The 17,972-nt window shown below is 54.6% G+C and overlaps 1 protein-coding gene across 6 annotated transcripts in view; it reads left to right on the forward strand.

The window, feature by feature from the left end:
- ATP2B4 (ATPase plasma membrane Ca2+ transporting 4) overlaps nucleotides 1-17,416 on the forward strand; it is a 91,563-nt gene extending 74,147 nt beyond the window's left edge. For 3 of the 6 annotated variants that reach the window (XM_055144248.1, XM_055144251.1, XM_055144249.1), the window contains 3 exons: nucleotides 846-953; nucleotides 4,002-4,178; nucleotides 12,925-17,416. In XM_055144248.1, the coding sequence (XP_055000223.1) occupies nucleotides 846-953; nucleotides 4,002-4,178; nucleotides 12,925-13,242 (603 nt within the window). In that variant the 3' untranslated portion in view covers nucleotides 13,243-17,416. Of the gene's footprint in view, nucleotides 1-845; nucleotides 954-4,001; nucleotides 4,179-4,767; nucleotides 4,823-5,397; nucleotides 7,028-7,647; nucleotides 7,793-12,924 lie in introns of those variants that run through there. The other 3 variants (XM_055144252.1, XM_055144253.1, XM_055144254.1) reach the window with 2 other exon arrangements.
- The last annotated feature ends 556 nt before the right edge of the window (nucleotides 17,417-17,972 follow it).

A 17,972-nucleotide genomic window follows, 5' to 3' on the forward strand; every position in this document is an offset into this window, starting at 1 on the left:
CGGCCATCAGGGGAGCAGGACGCAGAGAGGCCTCTCGCCTCCTCTCTAGAGCAGATGTCACCGAGTGGCCAGCAGGAGGGCCCAGCTCTCCGGCGTCCTGCCCCCGCCCCCGCCCCCCCGAAGGCTGTGTCACGTCACTGGTCATGAGAAGGGGTGGGATGATTCGCAGGGTCCGCCTGGCTTGGGCTTCTCCTGCGGGAACAGAGATCGAGGGCCAGGCCAGCCTCGTGGCCAGGGGACGGGCCTCTGCCTGTCCTATCCAAAGTACCCTGAGACTGGGGCTGGAGTGATAGCACAGCGGGTAGGGCGTTTGCCTTGCACGCAGCTGACCCGGGTTCAATTCCCAGCATCCCATATGGTCCCCGGAGCACCGCCAGGGGTAATTCCTGAGTGCAGAGCCAGGAGTAACCCCTGAGCATTGCCGGGTGTGACCCAAAGAGTGGGGGGGAAGTACCCTGAGACTTCCAGAGAGCTGATGGGCTCACCTGATGACCTCCCGCCTCACCCCTCCCCAGTTAGCTCCTGGATTTATCTATTTCCCCAGTTCCTTCTTTACGATGCCCCGCATGGGCTGAGGTCACGAGCCCCTCCCCCCCTTTTCCGAGATGTCCTGAGCCGCTGGCCAGTCATGCTCCCGGCCAGTGCTGGGCCCCCAACGGGCGCATTAGAAAGACGGTGTGTGCCTGGCGCCCTCCCTCCCCTTGTGGATTTCTTCTTTATTTTTCCCCTAGCAAGCTGGTCAGAACTCACAGCAGGAGGACCCTTGGGTGACAGAGGGAGGCCCTGGTGGGATTTCCATGGGGCTGCCGTGTTAGCACCTGACAGAGCAGCTGTGACTCTTCTAGATTTTCATCGTGGAGTTCGGGGGCAGACCCTTCAGCTGCACGAAGCTCACCCTGTCCCAGTGGCTGTGGTGTATGTTCATCGGAATCGGAGAGCTGCTGTGGGGCCAGGTGAGCGCCCGCGCCCGCATCCCACCTCCCCCTTCCCGCCTCCACTCCTCCAGCCTGCAGGCGGGCAAGTGCCCTCTCAGCTTCTCGGAGATGAGTGGAAATGTTCTAAGGAATTTTGCTTGGAAAATAAAGAGCAAAGTAGAGAAAGGACCCGAAGGGTGGGAGAATTGGTGGAGTCCGTCTCCTCCCCCTGAGACTGCCGTGGGCCAGTGGCTCTCATGGTTTTCTACTCTCCCAGTTCTATCCCAGTGGCCTTTCCTGGGTGGAAAGTCTGGTTCATATATGAGAAACCCAGATTCATGAGATCTTTTATTTATTTCACTGTATCACTGTCATCCCATTGTTCACTGATTTGCTCCGGCAGGAGCCAGTATAGTCCCTGTTCATCCCTGTCACGTGCTAGCGTAGCCCGATGGCGTCTGCTCGCTCCAGGAACATGAAGAGCATCACAGCCTCTCCTTACTCGTCCTTCCCAACACTGCCATATTAGAGGCTCTTTCCGGGTCAGGGGAACGAGGCCCGTTATTTGTTACTGTTTTTGGCGTATCGAATACATCACGGGTAGCTTGCCAGGCTCTGCCATGTGGGCAGGATGCTCTTGGTAGCTTATTGGGCTCTCCGAGAGGGACGGAGGCTTTTTGGGGCAGCCTTTAATCACCCTTACAGGTGTTCCCAGGTGTGGGTGGCACTCCAGGAAAAACTGCGTCACTGTCTTCCGGGAGCTTTATTTGAGTCTCTGGATCTTGGTCGTTGATGAGATTACATGACACCAGGGGCAGTTTGTGAAAAACTGGGGATCTGGGTGGAGGAGGCCCATTGCCAGGCTTGGAGATCTCAGCCACGGGTCCCGCATACCTGGGTTCCTCTGTCAGTCCCTTCATGTGTGAGGCTCGTCTGAGTGTGTGGAGAGTGGCCTTGAGCATGGCTGTGGCTGGGTTCCGGAGGTTTTCAGCTGCTTGGGGCGGGGAGGGAAACTCAACCTGCCCCCCTCTGAGAGGGCCCCAGTGAAGACAGCCTGGCACGGGGGCAAGAGATTCTGCCTTTATTTATTTTTTTTTAAAAAAAAGTGTTTTGGGGCTGGAGTGATAGCATAGCGGGTAGGGCGTTTGCCTTGCACGCGGCCGACCCGGGTTCAAATCCCAGCATCCCATATGGTCCCCTGAGCACCGCCAGGAGTAATTCCTGAGTGCAGAGCCAGGAGTGAGCCCTGTGCATCACCAGGTGTGACCCAAAAACCAAAAAAAAAAAAAAAAAGTGTTTTTTTGAGGAGGGCCATATCTGGCATTGCTCTGGGCTTCCTGCTCGCTCAGTGCTAAGGGGACCTTGTGGGGTGCCAGGAATCGAATCTGGATCTTCCACGTGCAAGGCAAGCGCCCTCCCCGAGATACTCCCTCTCCTCCCTCCAGCCCCTCCGGAGGCCTTGGGAGAAGCAGTGGGTATGGTCAGGGCAAGGGCTGGGCCGTTTGAGCCCTGGCTCCTTTTTCACGCGTTGAGTCACTCTGAGCGAGTCCCCTGATGACTCTGCACTCCCATTTCTTTGATTTAGGATGACAGGGGAGTCGTGAGCCAGCACGCAGGTCACAGTACATCAGTGGTCTAGAGCAGTGTCAGCTTCTCTGGCCGAGGGACCACACTGTCTTGCATAGCGTGGACTCGGCGGGTCTGTAACAGGCTCATTCCTCCCGGGAGCCCCTGCTGGCTTGGGAGGTTCCTCTGCCTTGCAGACCCCAGGCTGCCCTGAATGTCACTTAGGGCCCCAGCTTGTGCAGAACCCCGAGTTAGCCCCTTGGGGTGTCAGGCCCGCCCCTCCACCCTGCCCCATAGACTTGCAATTTGTCCTCCACACATGCTAATGCACCCTGGCTGGCTGGCACCCACCCCAGTTCCTCGCTCCAGTCCCTGCACCCTGATTGGCTGGTGAGACCCACGACAGCTGCACTTGGGGGAACTCTGCCCTTCTGACTTCCCTGTCCCAAAGCTCCATCTCTGCGAACGGCCCACACTGACCCCCTTTCCTCACCTCAGTTCCATCTGCCGCTCCCCCTGTTTGTAACAGACAGAACAAAGCTCACCCAGTGATTTCTTTTGAGGTTTTGTTTGTTTGAGGCCACACCCAGCAGTGCCTGGGGCTTGCTCCTGCCTTTGCACTCTGGGGTGACTCCTCACAGGGCCAGGGATGAACCCAAGTCATCCCCGTGCAAGGCTAGTGCCCCGCCCACTGCACTGTCCGCTCCAGTGGGGCCTGCCAAGTAATTTCTTTGGAATCGAATGCCCAACCTGTGGCTTCATTCTTCTTATAAGGCTCATACGTTCATTCTTCCCGAAGCCATTAAAACTTTAGTATCCTTTACATATAGTTTTTGTCAACTGGAATTGCTTTGTATGTGGTATCTAAAAATAACATTCATAAAAAAAATATATCATCTTTTCGTTACACCGCCTCGAGCCTTTGGCCGTATATGCAGTGCAGCTGCCCTGTCCCCCACACGGTCTTTCCCTGGTTCTACCCCTCCTGACCGTGCGCTCTGCATATTGGATCTCTCTCTTCCTTGCAGGACATGTGGTGGGGCCCAGGAGACAGCTCAGAGGGACAGAGCACATGCTGTGCGCGCCCTAGCGCTGCATGGTCCCTGAGCACTGCCGGGAATAACCCAGAACACCAGTGGGTGTGGCCCAAACACACACACACACACACACACACACACACACACACACACACACATTCCTCCACCAAAAAAATTAAAATGGACAGATGGCAAGGACAGGGAAGACTGAGATGGGGGAGGAGAGTAAGGAGCGGCGAGGCAGATGGCTGGTCAGCACGGGAACAGAGGCGGCCCTCTGCAGGTCCACGGTGCAGAAGTACTGCCCAGGGCACAGGCTTGCCCCCAACAGACTGGCACTCCCCCCCACACTGCTTGCCCAGTGGGAGGGGGCGGTGCTGGGCGCCCCCCCCCCCCGCCCTGGAGCCACGGAGAGGTGGGTCTTCATCCCCCTCCCCCGCCCCTTCCCCAGCTGACTCATGGTCGCTGCCACATCTGTCCTCAGCTCATCTCCATGATCCCTACCAAGTCCCTGAAGTTCCTGAAGGAGGCCGGGCACGGCACGGCCAAGGAGGAGATCACCAAGGACGCCGAGGGGCTGGATGAGATCGACCACGCAGAGATGGAGCTCCGGCGCGGCCAGATCCTCTGGTTCCGGGGCCTGAACCGCATCCAGACTCAGGTACTCAGGGCGGGCACTCCTCGGCCCAGGGCACTCCTCGGCCCAGGCCAGGCTCACCGGCTCGCCAGCACCCAGCTTGGCAGGGGCGGGGGACACGAGGGGCCCTGGGCCGGGGAGGGCCGGGCAGGGCCTGAACCCAGGCGGGTGAGCAGCCCGCTCCCCCCAGGACTGAAGTCGCTGCTGGGGCCTTGGAGGGGCGGAGGTTTCCCATTGCTTCCACCACTCACTTCCGTCGGGTGGGGGGGTCTCCTTTGCAAGCACCCAACCTAACCCTGCCGGGTATGTCTGGGGGCCTTTCCCTGCGCCCCGAAGACGGGAGCTAGACACGTGGTTTTCCCCTACCAGCCCACAGACCGGTGCCGGTCCACAGACATTTCTCGCGGGTGTGCAAACTAGTATCCCTTAGCCCACAGCCCCTGCGCATCATGACGGTGCGGTTATACATACTGACCTCCGGACGTCCATAGGCTCGTCGTAAAGAATGATTTCACTTCTGCTTTGGCAGCCAGTAAAGTTTCCCCTCTTTTTCCCCCGTGGGCTGGTACGAGAAAGTTGACAACCGCTGAGTTAGTCGAAAACCCTCTTCTAGGCCAGCTTGCCCAGCGGACTCCTAATGGCCCCCGTCAAGCTGCTGTCCCACCGAGGTAGATATTTATTACCTGGGAAGAGCTTGGTGGAATGAACCCCCCCCCCGCCCCCATGACAGTGCCCCCCCCCCGGAGCAAAGGTGGGGGGCGCGGAGGCCAGGAGTGTGCAGGGACCTTAGTCTCAGAGCTCCAGTATCTTCTGTAGTTGCCCCGACTACTTCCCCTCAGCGGACGAAGCTAGGGTTTCTTCAGCCCTTTCCCCTTCTCACAATTCCTGCCATTTCCAGTGCTCTGAGTCCCTGCCTCCCTCCGCTGTCCCTCCAACCCCCACCCCACCCGCCCGCCCGTGATTGCTCCTCGCTACTCTCTTCCCCGCTGTCCCCGCAGCAGCAGTGGCTGCCCGTCTCGGGTAAGTGGCCCCAGCTAGACAGGGACCATCTGGCCCCCTCCCAGTGTTCCCCGTAGGCCTGAGGTCTCCCGTCCCCAGAAGTGAAATCCCAGGATCTCAGGGTGTTCTCCAGAGCCTCCCCACCCACTGGCGGGGACCCTCAGGTTCAGTTTCCCCCTCTAACGCTAAGCGTGGCGAGTGGCCTAGCAAGTCCCCTCACCAGCACCCCGTCCTCGGTGCACAGGGAGAGAGGTGAGAAGAGTCTTCGACACCAGCTCCCTGCTGGAGATACGCCAGCCCCCAGAGCAGTAGGTGAGCTCAGGAAGCCCAGGGGTGCGCCCCCCACTCCCTCCCTCCTCCCAGAGGGGGCCCCCTCCGCCCGGCCTCTGGGCTGCTGCGTCCACCACGGTGCCCGCCAGGTCCCCGGTGCCTACCCTGACGTCTGTGCTTTGCCGAGTAACCTGTCTGCTTTTCTCCCCTTCAGGATTATCTGCTTCCTCTCTGCTGTGCGCTTATTGGTTTGGGGTTTGCTTTTGTGGATTTTTTTTTCCTCCCTAGCCAGGACTCTCTTATTCCAGTGATGCCTGTTTCTTTGTCAGCCTCTGTCCTGGGGGGGTCAAGATCCGTGCATCTTCCCCTCCAACACCAATTTTTGGCCCCCCCGCCCCCCGCCCTCCGCCCCCCGCCTCCCTGCCTGGTTTTCCTGCCGACCTCGCCCTCAGCACCCTAGCTTCCCCTTTGGGGCATGAGCCAGCGGGGCTGCGAGCAGGAAAGCCTAAACTGCAGCCCAGGCGGTGTTCACGATGCCCTGAGGCCCAGGCCCAGGCCCTGCTGGGGACCCCCTGGGCAGAGCGGCTGCTGGCGCCGACCCCGCTGTCCAGGCACCTAAAGTACCCAGCGGACTTCTCCCCAGCCCCCTGCCGTGTGATGGCGCGTCCTTGCCGTCACCGCAAGGACAGCCCCGAGTGGTGGGAGGCGTGGCTGCCCCCTCCTGCCCCCTTTCACGGGGCGAGCTCACGGCACCAGGCAGCAGAAGTGGGCTGGAGGCACTTGGGGCCTCGGCTCCACTGGGCAAGTGGGGGGGGGGCTGGGGTCCAGTTTGACGGTGGAGGTCGGGACCCTGCAGTGCTCGCTGCTCAGCTCCAAGGCCAGTGTTCCCACGGCCTGCTCTCCCACACCCCGACCCCTCCACGCACACCAGCCTCCTGCCGCGGGAGCGGCACCCCCAGGCCCTGGGGAGAGACGAATGAGAAGAAGCGTGTTTAGCCCAGACAGATCTGAGGTCCAGGAACTAGCCCTGCCCCTCCCCCCGTGGCCCTCCCCCCTCGGATTCTCCGTGGCCCCCGGAGTGGGGGGAGATGGAGGGCCAAAGGTCAGGGGGCTTCTTTGCTTTCATTCCTAGTGACCTGTGTGTCGGGAATAAGGATGGGGGGGATTGACCAAGTCCCAGACCAGGGCCCTTGGCACAAAACAGGTGGAGTTCATTGCCTCGGGCTGGCCAGTGCCAGCCCCGGGCCAGTGGGCTGGGCGAGACGTGTGGTCCTTGGCCCCCATGTCAGTCAGCAGCGCCCCCCACACCCCACACCTCCTCAGCCCGTCTCCAGTCTGCAGCCGGTGTTTCTGCAAGGCCTTGCGGGGAACTCCCCGTGTTTGTCCAGCTAGTAGCGTTCTCTGCTTAGAGTCCCGACCGGTAGACACCTGAGCACCATGCTGAGGGGCTCTTCCCACCGCAGCTCGGAAAAAGGGGTCGCAGAGGAGAAACCTAGAAGAAACCATGGTCAGGAGCCTTCCACCATGGCCACCCATGTGTGGGCGGCTACACGCCACGCTTGTTTCATTCGAGCATCTGTTTGCCCAGAAAAATCGGTGGGGGGCGGGGTAGGGGTGGGGGTGGGGGGCAATTGCTAGTTGGTTTGATGGGTTTAGTGGTTGCCTGAGCCTTATGAAACCCGAGTCATGTCTCAAGTTACCTGCCTTATTTTGGGGTTTCAGTTTTGTTTGGGAAGGGGGTGCGGGGGTCACACCCAACAGTGTGGGGGTGGTGGGGGCTGTTTCTCTCAGAGGGTCCCTGCTGGTGGTGCTCCAACGACCAGGCAGTGCCAGGCTCAAACTAGCGTATGCAAAGCATGCGCCCCCAGCCCTTGGGACAGAGGCCAGCCTTCTCCCCAGCACTGGGGGGGGTCTGCTTTCCGAGGGACGAGTCAGAGACGGGCCAGAACCCTGTGTAAGTCTTGGCTCTCTCTGCCTGAGGTGCACGGGGCACCGGCACTCCTCAGAGGTCCTCCAGAGAGTCTGGGGAAGTGATGGATTCTGGCGGGGCCTCCGGACGCCTCGTGGCAAGTTGCTCCTTGACCACTGTGCCCTGCACATTCCCCGTCAGCAGGCCTGCAAGGGAATCTCTGTCTGGCTTTCCTGTCCCCTCCCCAGCTCCTCCGTCCTCCCCGCTTCTCTCTGATTTTGGAGCAAAGCTGTCTCACTCTCTGATTCTTTGCAGATCGACGTAATTAACACTTTCCAGACGGGAGCCTCTCTTAAGGGAGTCCTAAAACGACAGAGTCCGCACCTTGAGATAACTCATGTTCCTAGCTCCTATGCAACAGTTGCACCTACTGTTTCTGATGCTGTTTCATCTCTGGGCAGTGAGTGATTGTCTATTATGATGCATGATTTGCTAAAATGGCCACAAGAGAGCACATGGCATCCACTATAACCAACCAACGAGGGTTAGCTTTTTTTTCATAGGTGGGAATGGATGGGGCGGGAGGAGGCTTCCCCCGCACACACACACACTTTTATCTTTCTGATTCATGGGAAGAAAAATGGAGCCAAAAATCCCAGTCCCAAACCAGACTCTGTACCATTTCTTTTTAATACTGGAAAGCTTATAAACTGTAATCATTTTTAAGAATCCTGTTCTCTGATTATTCCTCTGCGTTGCTCGTTTCTCTGAGGGTCCCCCCCCCCCACATACACCTTTGTTTCATTTTACTTCGGTTGTGTTGTTCCTTTCCTCTCCTTCTGCACCTTGCCATCTAAACTTCCGCCCCCTAAGTTCATGTGGGTCAAGCCAGTGAAAATGCAGGAACTCGAGGTACAAGTTTGAGATCTAGAAAAAGGCAGGGAGGGGGCCATGGTCCCCGTGGGAATTACTGAGTAGTAATAATACTTCTTTTGGTTCCCACTCTTGTTAGCTGCCAAGATTGGCATCGAAGCTGTAGCTGAATGAAAGGGAGAATACAGTCAAAGTATATAGGGCTGGTGAAATACACAGGGCTGGAACCATAATACAGCAGGGAGGGTGATTGCCTTGCATGTAGCTGACTCAGATTAAATCCCTGGGACCCCATAAGGCCCCCCAAACCCTGCCAGGAATAAGCCCTGAGGAGTGCAGGTTGTGGGGAGGGAAAAAAAAAACACAGAAATAAACAGGGCCAAATACCTGCCTTGCTTTTAACCCAAACTCTGACTTAAGAATCAGTTTGCATCTAGATAGGGAAAATATATAAAAACATCAAAATCAATTTTTGATTAACAAAAAATCAGTTTTTTGTTATTTTTTTTCTTAACTCTTAAATTTCTGTTTTTAAGTTTTTTCTTATTGATTACAAAGTTGTTCATGATTGGGTTCCAACATCTGTCCCTTCTCCTGTGTAGTATGTTTCCACCACCAATGTTCCCAGTTTTTTCTCTCTCCCTCCCTCCCTCCCTTTCTCTCTCTCTCCCACTCTCTCTCTCCCCCTCCCTCTCTCTCTCTCCCCCCTTTCTCTCTCTCTCTTTCTCTCTCTCTCTCTTTCTCTCTCTCTCTCTCTCTCTCTCTCTCTCTCTCTCTCTCGTTTTCCTTTTAGGCACTGTGATTTGCAATACTGTCACTCACTTTCAAAACTTTTAGGTATTCTTATGGAAAAAACTTCCCTTCCCCCAAAAAGAAGAAATAAAAGCTTTACACTCCCCTCCCCCCACACACACCCTGCTACACACACACCCCCTTTCCTTGAGTTTGTTTTACCTAAAACTATTTCATCTTGGCTTATTTTGTGCATAAAGTTTTTGGAACACCTGTCTCCGTCATCTTAGCAACTGGTTCACTGTCGGTGCTCCAACCTAAGATCTGCAGTTCCCATTGGTAAATTATCGATGATTGGTTGTTGATCGCAGCTCGGCAGAGCAGAGAGAAGTCCCTCTGCTGATGACAGTGCTACTGATGTGTTGAGGGAGAAAGGGATCTCTGTTAAGTATATTGTGGGCTTCAAGGATCTGGGTGTTTTCCATCCCGTCCTCTGATTCCTAGCCAAATCCTGGAACAAAGCGGTAAAGAAAGAGTAGTTCATTGCCTGTAGTTGGCCTGACTGACTCGTGAAGGTGCATGAGACTCAGATAATTGACTGCCTTTCTATTACCAGTAAGGGAGGAGGAGGAAATGTGGAACACACTTCTTTAAGCCCAAAGCCTGGCAACAAAGAACAAATCAAGACATACTCAAGTATTTATCTGGGAGCTTCTTGCTCTAGCCCTTCCATATTCCTCTATTTTCTTTCTCTCCTAGGTTTCCCCTCTTCTTCTCACTGCTTCCATTCTTCTTAAATCTTGTCTTTGCGGGGCAGGGCTCTGTCCGCTCAGGAGCCCTGGGGTTTGGAAGGTGGAGACTAAACAGAAGTCATTGGCGGAGGGGAAGCGTCTCGGCCTCCAAGACTGTAACCAGGGAGAAGATGGGCCACTCCTGCCTTCCCTCCTGCCCAGCCTTCTTACTTGAAGCTTCTAGAAGTTACAGTCAGGAGTTTTAAGATCTATTCCGCGCTTCCCATTCCAGATCTCCAGTTGGCTTATTTATCGGCCCTTCGATAAATAAATCTCTAAACTTGCACCCCAGAGGAAGGCCCAAGTCCTTCTCTTTCCCAGAAAGGCAGCCACAGCTCCAGAGCACTGGGAGGGGGGGGAAGGAGGCGGGGTGGGGGGAGAGCCAGCACCTGCCCCTTCACTGAGCCCCAAAGGATGGCCCATGGCATGTCTGCCTGACCTAAGATGCAGCCTTGAGTCAGAAGAGAGTGGCCCTGTCCCTCAGTGGAGACTTGGAGTGCGGGGCCGTTGGGCAGCCGGCCGGCTGCTGAGTGGAGAGTGCCCGCCCCTTTCCTGCTCCAGCTTCCCTGCTGCCTGCCTGTGTCCATGCATGGCTCTGATAGCAGGCGCCCGGTGGTGGACACGCCCGCTGGGGGTGGAGGATGCATCTGCATCATTGTCCGGCAGCACATGTCCCTGACTCTCAGAGGCCAGTGTTGGAGTGGAGGTACTTCCCGGCACAGACCTGCCCCCGCTCCCCTTCCCCATGCCCGGTGACACTCCCTCCCTCCCTGCCTGCCTCTCTGTGCTCTCTGGCACCTCCTGACCTGAGCTTCCCTTGCAGGTGACCAGCTTCCTTTTAGATCCCAGAAGCCCCACCCTCTTAACTGGATGATTTTCCTTGGTTCCGCAAAGAACACATTTCCTCTATATTTTTCCATCTACCTTCCCTCGGTTCACTTTTATCTCCCTCGTCGTTTACCTATAACAGTGTGATTGGTCACCCCCGCAGGTAAAAGGAGGCCAGCAAACAAGGCTCCGGGCCCTCCAAGGCCCAGGTTTTTTGTAAAACACCATTTTCTCCATTGGACTTCACCTGTAGTTGTTTCAATCAAGTATTCAATTGATTTATTTTTTAAAAAAATAAATGAAAAGTCTGTTTTTGTTATTGTCTCTGTAGGGGGTCACATAGCTTTGACCCCATCTCTTGAGGAGAATCAAGGGAGAAGGCCTGGCTCTGGGCAGACTTGGTCTGAGTCACTTGCTCTGAGACTTGACATAGATCAGCAAAGGCTTGAGGATGCCCAGAGACTAGATGGAGCCTGTGTCCCATGTGAGTCCAGCAGCACCTGGAGCACAGAGAGGTAAACCGCCCCCCGCCCCGCCCCATCAGGCGGCCGAGAGGGACAGCAGAAGGGTAGGACGGCGGGTCCTCGCTCTCCGTGCCTCTGGCGAGTTACTTGATGCACTTAGTGATTCTCTGGAAGGACGAAGCTTCCCACGCCTTCTCTCAGCCCCCTCAGGCCTGGGTGGGTCCCCCAGATCCTGATGGAGAAAGGCAGGACAGAGAAAGGTTCCGCCAGCAGAGGCCTAAGTCTGCCGCACCTTCTCCCCACACTGTGACCAAGGCAAGGCACTGGAGCAAACTCTCCACCCGACGGCGTCTCGTGCCCTGGGTACACTCTCCACACTGTCTCTGCTCCTCTGGGAACACAGCCTTTGCTCAGACAGCCCAGCCTTAGGTCACTCCGCTCTCTCCTCCTCTTCCCACCTCCTCCATGGCTCCTCCAGCCCTCCCACTTCTCTGACAAAACTTTGGACAAGATTTCGATCACCACCACCACCACCACCACCACCACCAGTGACATCAATCCACCACTCAGACTCCCCTACAGCCTCTTTCTTGTCCCCCGGCCATGTTCTCCAGCTCAGTTTCTGAGTGTCCCCATTGAGAGGCCTAGAGTCCAGAAAAAATAAAAGTGAAGCTGCCAAAAAGAGCTGGTCTCTATGGGTAAGGCCGAGTGACCACAGGCACGGCTGACTTGCCACGGCTCGCTCTCTCTCTCTCTCCTCCCGGTGGACTGCACCCCTTCCTCTCTGTACTGAGAACAAGGACGTGGACACTCCCAGGGCCGTGAAACCCCTTCCTTCCTCCTGCCTCTCCATCCACATCCTCCGAGAAGTCCCTGGTCTGTGGCCCGGCCTCCTTCCCTGGGCGGTCACTCCGACTCCCATCCTTCCTTCCTCCACCCGAGGTCATTCATGCTCCTGTTCACGATGCAACAGGGTCAAAAAAAGCCGCAGGGCCAGGCCAGTGACAGCATCTCAGACAGGGCCGTGTGTGTGTGTGTGTGTGTGTGTGTGTGTGTGTGTGTGTGTGTGTGTGTGCACAGTGAAAGCCAGCCCTCCTGGGAGGCAAGAGGAAGAAGGCATCCGTTGCTAGAGTCTTGTGTGACCGCTTTCCAGAAATGGGGCTGCGGCAGTGCAGTCGGCTCTCTTGGGGGGAAGGGAACTGGCCCGTTGCAAAATGCAGCGACCCATGTTTTCTGACTGAAAGGGGGATGGTGGTGTTGGAGAGGATAAGGGTTCTAATTCCTTGCATGCTGCTGACACGAAAGAACATTGGTTTGCCTGCCTTGCTGCACGGTCCTCGTGGTCACTTTTCACCCCGTGACATGCACCTCAGTGTGTCTGGCTGTGGATAGCCGCGAACGGATAGCTGAATGTCAGTTGGTCATTTTCCCATTCCACACTCACAAAATGTGTTGGCCTCCCCACAGACACCCACGTACCTGAGCGATCTTTTAAGTTTGGCTATTAATTCACACCAGCTCCAAAGTTCCTCTGGCCTCTGTTGAAAAAAAACAACAACAAAAAAAATGAATGACTCTTTCTGTTTTCTGTTTCATTTTGTAAGAGAGTGGATTGTTTGGAATGCTAACTTTGCTTTGGGTTTTCTTTTCTTCTTCTTTTTTAATCAGGCTTTTGAGACATCTCGGTTGTTTGCCATAACTCACCCCACCCCAGAGCTTGAAATTTGAGCCACCTGATGTTTTCAGTGTCCCTGATCATCCGTGCTTGGTTTTGTTGTCGACTTGTAGAGTTGTGTAGTTGAAGTCCTGTTTTTCTCCTCAGAGTACCAGACCTGTGTTCTAGTGGCCAGTTCTCACGGTTGTCTTTTTTTCCTCCTCCTTTCCCATCTCCCCCCCTGGTATAGATCAAAGTGGTGAAAGCATTCCATAGTTCCCTCCATGAAAGCATTCAGAAACCCAAGAGCCATAACTCCATCCACAGCTTCATGACCCACCCTGAATTCTCCATAGATGAAGAGGTGCCCAGGACACCACTCTTGGAGGAAGAGGAGGACCGTCTGGAGATGGAAATGGTTCCTAAGACTGGGGCGAGTGTGCCCCTGTTGGATGGTGGCGCTACTCCACATGACAATAAAAACAACAATGCAGTGGATAGTAGTCAAGTGCAGAGTGTTGCCTCCCACTCAGACAGCCCACTACACAGCCTGGAGACATCAGTCTGAACTTCCTTCTCGGACCCACGCCCGGCCCTGCTCCCCGTGCTCCTCTTTACTCTTCCCCGGTCTGTGACGTCAGGATGGGACTGTTCACTGTCACGTCAGCTGCTCCCCAGTGTGTGTGTGTGTGTGTGTGCAAAACCCTCATGACCCTAAAGAGGAAAGGACACAGACCTCAAGGATGTCGACTTACACTTGAATCAGGGTTGGTAACGGGACCTAGTTAAGCCCCACGCAGAGAGATGGGTGGTGGCGGCTACCCCTTGGGTACGTTAGCTGTCATTTCAACGACGTGACAATCCCTGGCATCCGCGCCCATCCCAGTTTCAACCCCAATCTTCATACATACATCGCCACCTCCTGACGTGCAGATTTTACCCAGTGACCCTGTGCTGTAGCAAAGCCTCGTTGAGGATTCACAGAGACGGGAATTCACTCAAACGAAATGTGTTGCGGTAGGAATGGAACGTGTAGAATCAACCTACAGAGTGATTGTTTTTTGAAGATGAGCTTCACATTGTGAAAACATATCCAACGCCCTCTGGCTGTCTTTGCCCTTCCAGTCAAACCTAAGGTTCTTTTCTTGGCCATTTTTAACTATTGTCTTATCTTCACTTTATATATATATATATATATATATATATATATATATGTATGTGTATATATATAAAAAAGAAAGAGAAGAAAGTTGTGATAATTAAGAAGATGGAAATGACATCAATGAATTGGGTCAACTTTGCCTCTTGTCCCTGCTGACTCCAGGGGAACCCTTGCTGTAGTCCAGGAGACAGAGGTCTCTGCCGCAAGGGTCCTCTGGGAGCAGCGGAGAGCTGGTAAGAATGTGTTCCTGTTCGCTACTGTCTCCTTCTAATCTGCCATCGTGTCAGACGTGCGTGACTGCTGGGTCCAGGCTTGACGGGGTGTGTGTGTGTGTGTGTGTGTGTGTGTGTGTGTGTGTGTGTGTGTGTGTGTGTGTGTGTGTGTGTGTGTGTGTGTGTGGTATGTACCTATTGCTGTTAGCTTGCTCTTTCTGCTGTTGCTGATGTGGTGGGAAGAGAAGGAACTGAGAATGACTCTGCCTCCTGACCCAACCTGCACGTTGAGGAACCGAGTATTGGCAGATCTCGGACAAGAGCGATCATCCCAGCCCATTCCCGAGGGACTGCCTAGGGGTGACCGCTACTGCTTTCAAGGCCGTCTGCCAAGGCTCCCGGGCCAGGGCAGGCTGTGGGGGGAGCGAGTGTCGGAGACCGGGGTCTGTAAGATCCGAGAACCCCCTTCCTCTGAGAAACCAGACACTTTTTTTTCTACTTCTGTTCTTCGTCAGATCCCCTTCCTCCTCTGCTAAGGGTCCAAAAAAAGGGTCGGTCCAACCTTTTTTCTCACAGTCGCTGGTTCTATGAATATTGCCCGAAGTGGAAAGTTCCAATGACATTCTAACTGAGCTCTGCCAGCTCGCCCCCTTCGTTGCACCCCTGCTCAGGTCCCGAGGGCCACGCTGCAGGCTGTGCCTGCCTTCCCGCCCCACTGCCCGCTGCGGCCCTTCCCACCAGCCTCTCAGAGCCGGGGACCACGAGGACATCGTGTCTCTGTGCTCCAGATTGGAACTAAGTGGAGTCATGCCTGCAGGTGCTCATTTTTTTTTTTAAATCCCTGTTGAGGTATCCCTCTGTGCCGGGGATCACTGAGTCTGTCCATTCCCCTCAAATCAGTCAGCTCCCTCTTCCCAGAGTGAGAGGAGTGGGGAGACGAGGCCGGGGGCCTCCACGAACGGCCAGATTTCTCCTGGTGAGAAACAGTTCCCTGACATCTTCTCCATCTTCTCCCCTCTCTCCAGCCGTCTCTTCTAGAACTCCTCCCAAACCCTCCTTTTTATTTTTTGTTTTTGTTTTTGGTCTGAACTGCCTGAGGTGGGAAGAGCAAAGAAAGGCCACCCCCCGACAATCTCTGTCACCCCATCACCCACCAAGCCGGAGGCTGGTTTTGTAGACCTTCCATGAACGCTTACGTGGTGGGGGACAGCTCACCGAGGGAGAGCCACATGTTAAGTACAAACGTTGGAAGACTGAGTCCTGCCAAGTTTTTTATTACCTCAGATCAGTTTTAAAACCAAGCCAATAAATCTTTGAAGGCTCTTTGCAGTCATTCCCGGTCCCCAAAAGACTCTCCTGGTGCCCAACAGCTTACTCTGAAGGGTTGATGTCGATTTGCTTTAAGCCAACAGCTTGTGCGTGTGTGTCTGTGTGTGTGTGTCTGTGTGTGTGTGTATTCTAGTTTCCATGGTAGGAGAGTAACATAGAAATATTATGCAAAATATATATACTTTTCTTTAGATCAGAAACTGATATTTTTGAGTCAGCCATATGTATTTTGTTTAAAAGGTTGAAAATAAAGTGCTGTCGTGTAACCCTGTGGATGGAGCACATAACCAGGTGTTTTCTGAGACATGACAGGTGACTCCACATGTCTGTAATTGGTCTTGAAACCAATGCACCGCACTTCCTTTCTCTGAACAGCCATCTTTATACTTAGGGTTCGGGGTGGGGGGAAGTGTTGGGCTCTAGACTTTTTTTAATACAAATTTTGTTGATATAGAATTGAGTAAGTTCCGGTGTTTATATGCCTATGTTTTTTTTATATCAAGGATTTGTCCCCACCCCCATCCCATTCACTTTCAGTGATTCAAGTGGCTGTAAGTTAATAAATACAACATAAGTTTCCTCCCCTCCCCGCCTCCCCCCAAATGGTGCTTTGGATTTGAAAAGAATCTGATGGGGAGAAGGGGAAGGTATCATCCTGGCTTCCTTTAGAAAAACAGGCAGTGGACAAGAAGGAAGACATCCGGGAGAGGAGAACCAGGAGGAGAAGCACGCAGCCCGGGGACCAGGGCTGTGCTGGGATTTACTTCTTGAGAAGCACCTAGCAGAGCAGTACCCAAGACACGACAGACTCGGGCTGCAAGGGTACCCAGCTCTGGAGTTGGCTCTACAGCTTTCTTTTCACCTGTTGCCCCTGGAGTTTGGCATTAGTGAGTTTTTAATGCAAGGATCTGAGTTAAGACTCTTCCCCTCACACACACCCAAACAGGTGTGGCATTTGATGGGGGACAGAGAGGCAGGTGGACAAAAAATGCTGGTTCTAGCTAAGGTGACAGCCTTGAGGCTCGGGTCTTCCTGCACAGGTCTTCCCCCTGGCTGCCGAGATGAGTTCTCTGGGCCTACAGGTGGTTAGAGTCCGCCTGGTACGTCCCTGGTTGTGTGCTCTTACCGGGCAGAGGGTTCTGCTTGAGCTCCTGAGTGCAGAGCCACGCTAAACCCAGCAGGATGTGGCCAGCTGACTTGTGCCGGGAACCTCTAATGACATGATATCCTTCCTGGCAGCTTTCCTGGTCTCAGGTGGACACAGTCTGCCCAAGACACCATCACAAAAGGCACACTTCCTCGTGTGTCCAACCCAGGGACCACCAGGCCATCCCAGGGTGGGGGTGGGGGCGTGGGGCGAGACGCTTAGAATCCCGATTGTCCCTAAGCCATTCCAGCAGCCCAGAGACACCAGGATAGACCAGCCACCTTCCTTGAGCTGCCTCCTGCCGGGAGCCCACCTGTCCCCTTCCCGCCCGTCAGAAGAGGGGGCAAGAGACATGCTCCAGGCCACTGAATGGGCCTGCCGTTCTCTCCCCATGTGTCTATATGCCATATGTGAATATGCCATAATATGTGCCAACAAATCTGTCCGTTCATTTAAATCAGCAGGCACATAAGGATTTTGAGTTCCTTTTTTTTTAAACTACTGTAACAAGCACTAGTATTTTTGTATGAAAAAGAAAAAGCAAAAACAAAAGATTGGCAATTGTGGTCTGCATGACAAATAGACAAATGGTGATCTAGTTCGCGTGTGTGGCCTCATTCGCAATACAGCTAATTGTGCACACAACCTCTGGGCATCTTGATACTCTCTCTGTGCAATGTGTTGCATGTATTTATATGACTTGGGGGGAGGGGGAGGGGTGCTAAAAATGTCCTGACAAATCTGAAGTGTGTTATTCCACTGAGACGGGAAGGAGAGGAGTATTCAGAGAAGGGGAAAATGGGACGCAAATTTTGGAACCAATAAAGCTTGTGGCTGATGAGCTGAAACCAATATAGCAGTTCACTGAGAATAAAAGTCCATTCCCACTCGTCACTGCCGTCCGTGTGTCTCCATACGAGCCCTGGGGCCTCGGGGGTGGGGGGCTGAGACGGGGCGAGCCTTGCCCCAACCGTATCAGGACCTTCGTGAGAGGAGCCCCGACTCTGGCGTGTGAGAGCCGCTGGACTTCGTTACCTGGAGGACTCTGGAAGGATAAGTCATGAAGGATAAGTTCATAGGTTCTTTCTCTGTCTTTCCTTCCTTCCTTCCTTCCTTCCTTCCTTCCTTCCTTCCTTCCTTCCTTCCTTCCTTCCTTCCTTCCTTCTTTCCTTCCTTCCTTCCCTCCCTCCCTCCCTCCCTCCCTCCTTCTTTCCTTCCTTCCTTCCTTCCTTCCTTCCTTCCTTCCTTCCTTCCTTCCTTCCTTCCTTCCTTCCTTCCTTCCTTCCCTCCCTCCCTCCCTCCCTCCCTCCCTCCCTCCCTCCCTCCCTTCCTTCCTTCCCTTCCTTCCTTCCCTCCCTCCCTCCCTCCCTCCCTCCCTCCCTCCCTCCCTCCCTCCCTTCCTTCCTTCCTTCCTTCCTTCCTTCCTTCCTTCCTTCCTTCCTTCCTTC

The sequence above is a fragment of the Sorex araneus genome, chromosome 7 (genome assembly GCF_027595985.1).
Source record: "Sorex araneus isolate mSorAra2 chromosome 7, mSorAra2.pri, whole genome shotgun sequence".
NCBI classification, from domain to species: domain Eukaryota; kingdom Metazoa; phylum Chordata; class Mammalia; order Eulipotyphla; family Soricidae; genus Sorex; species Sorex araneus.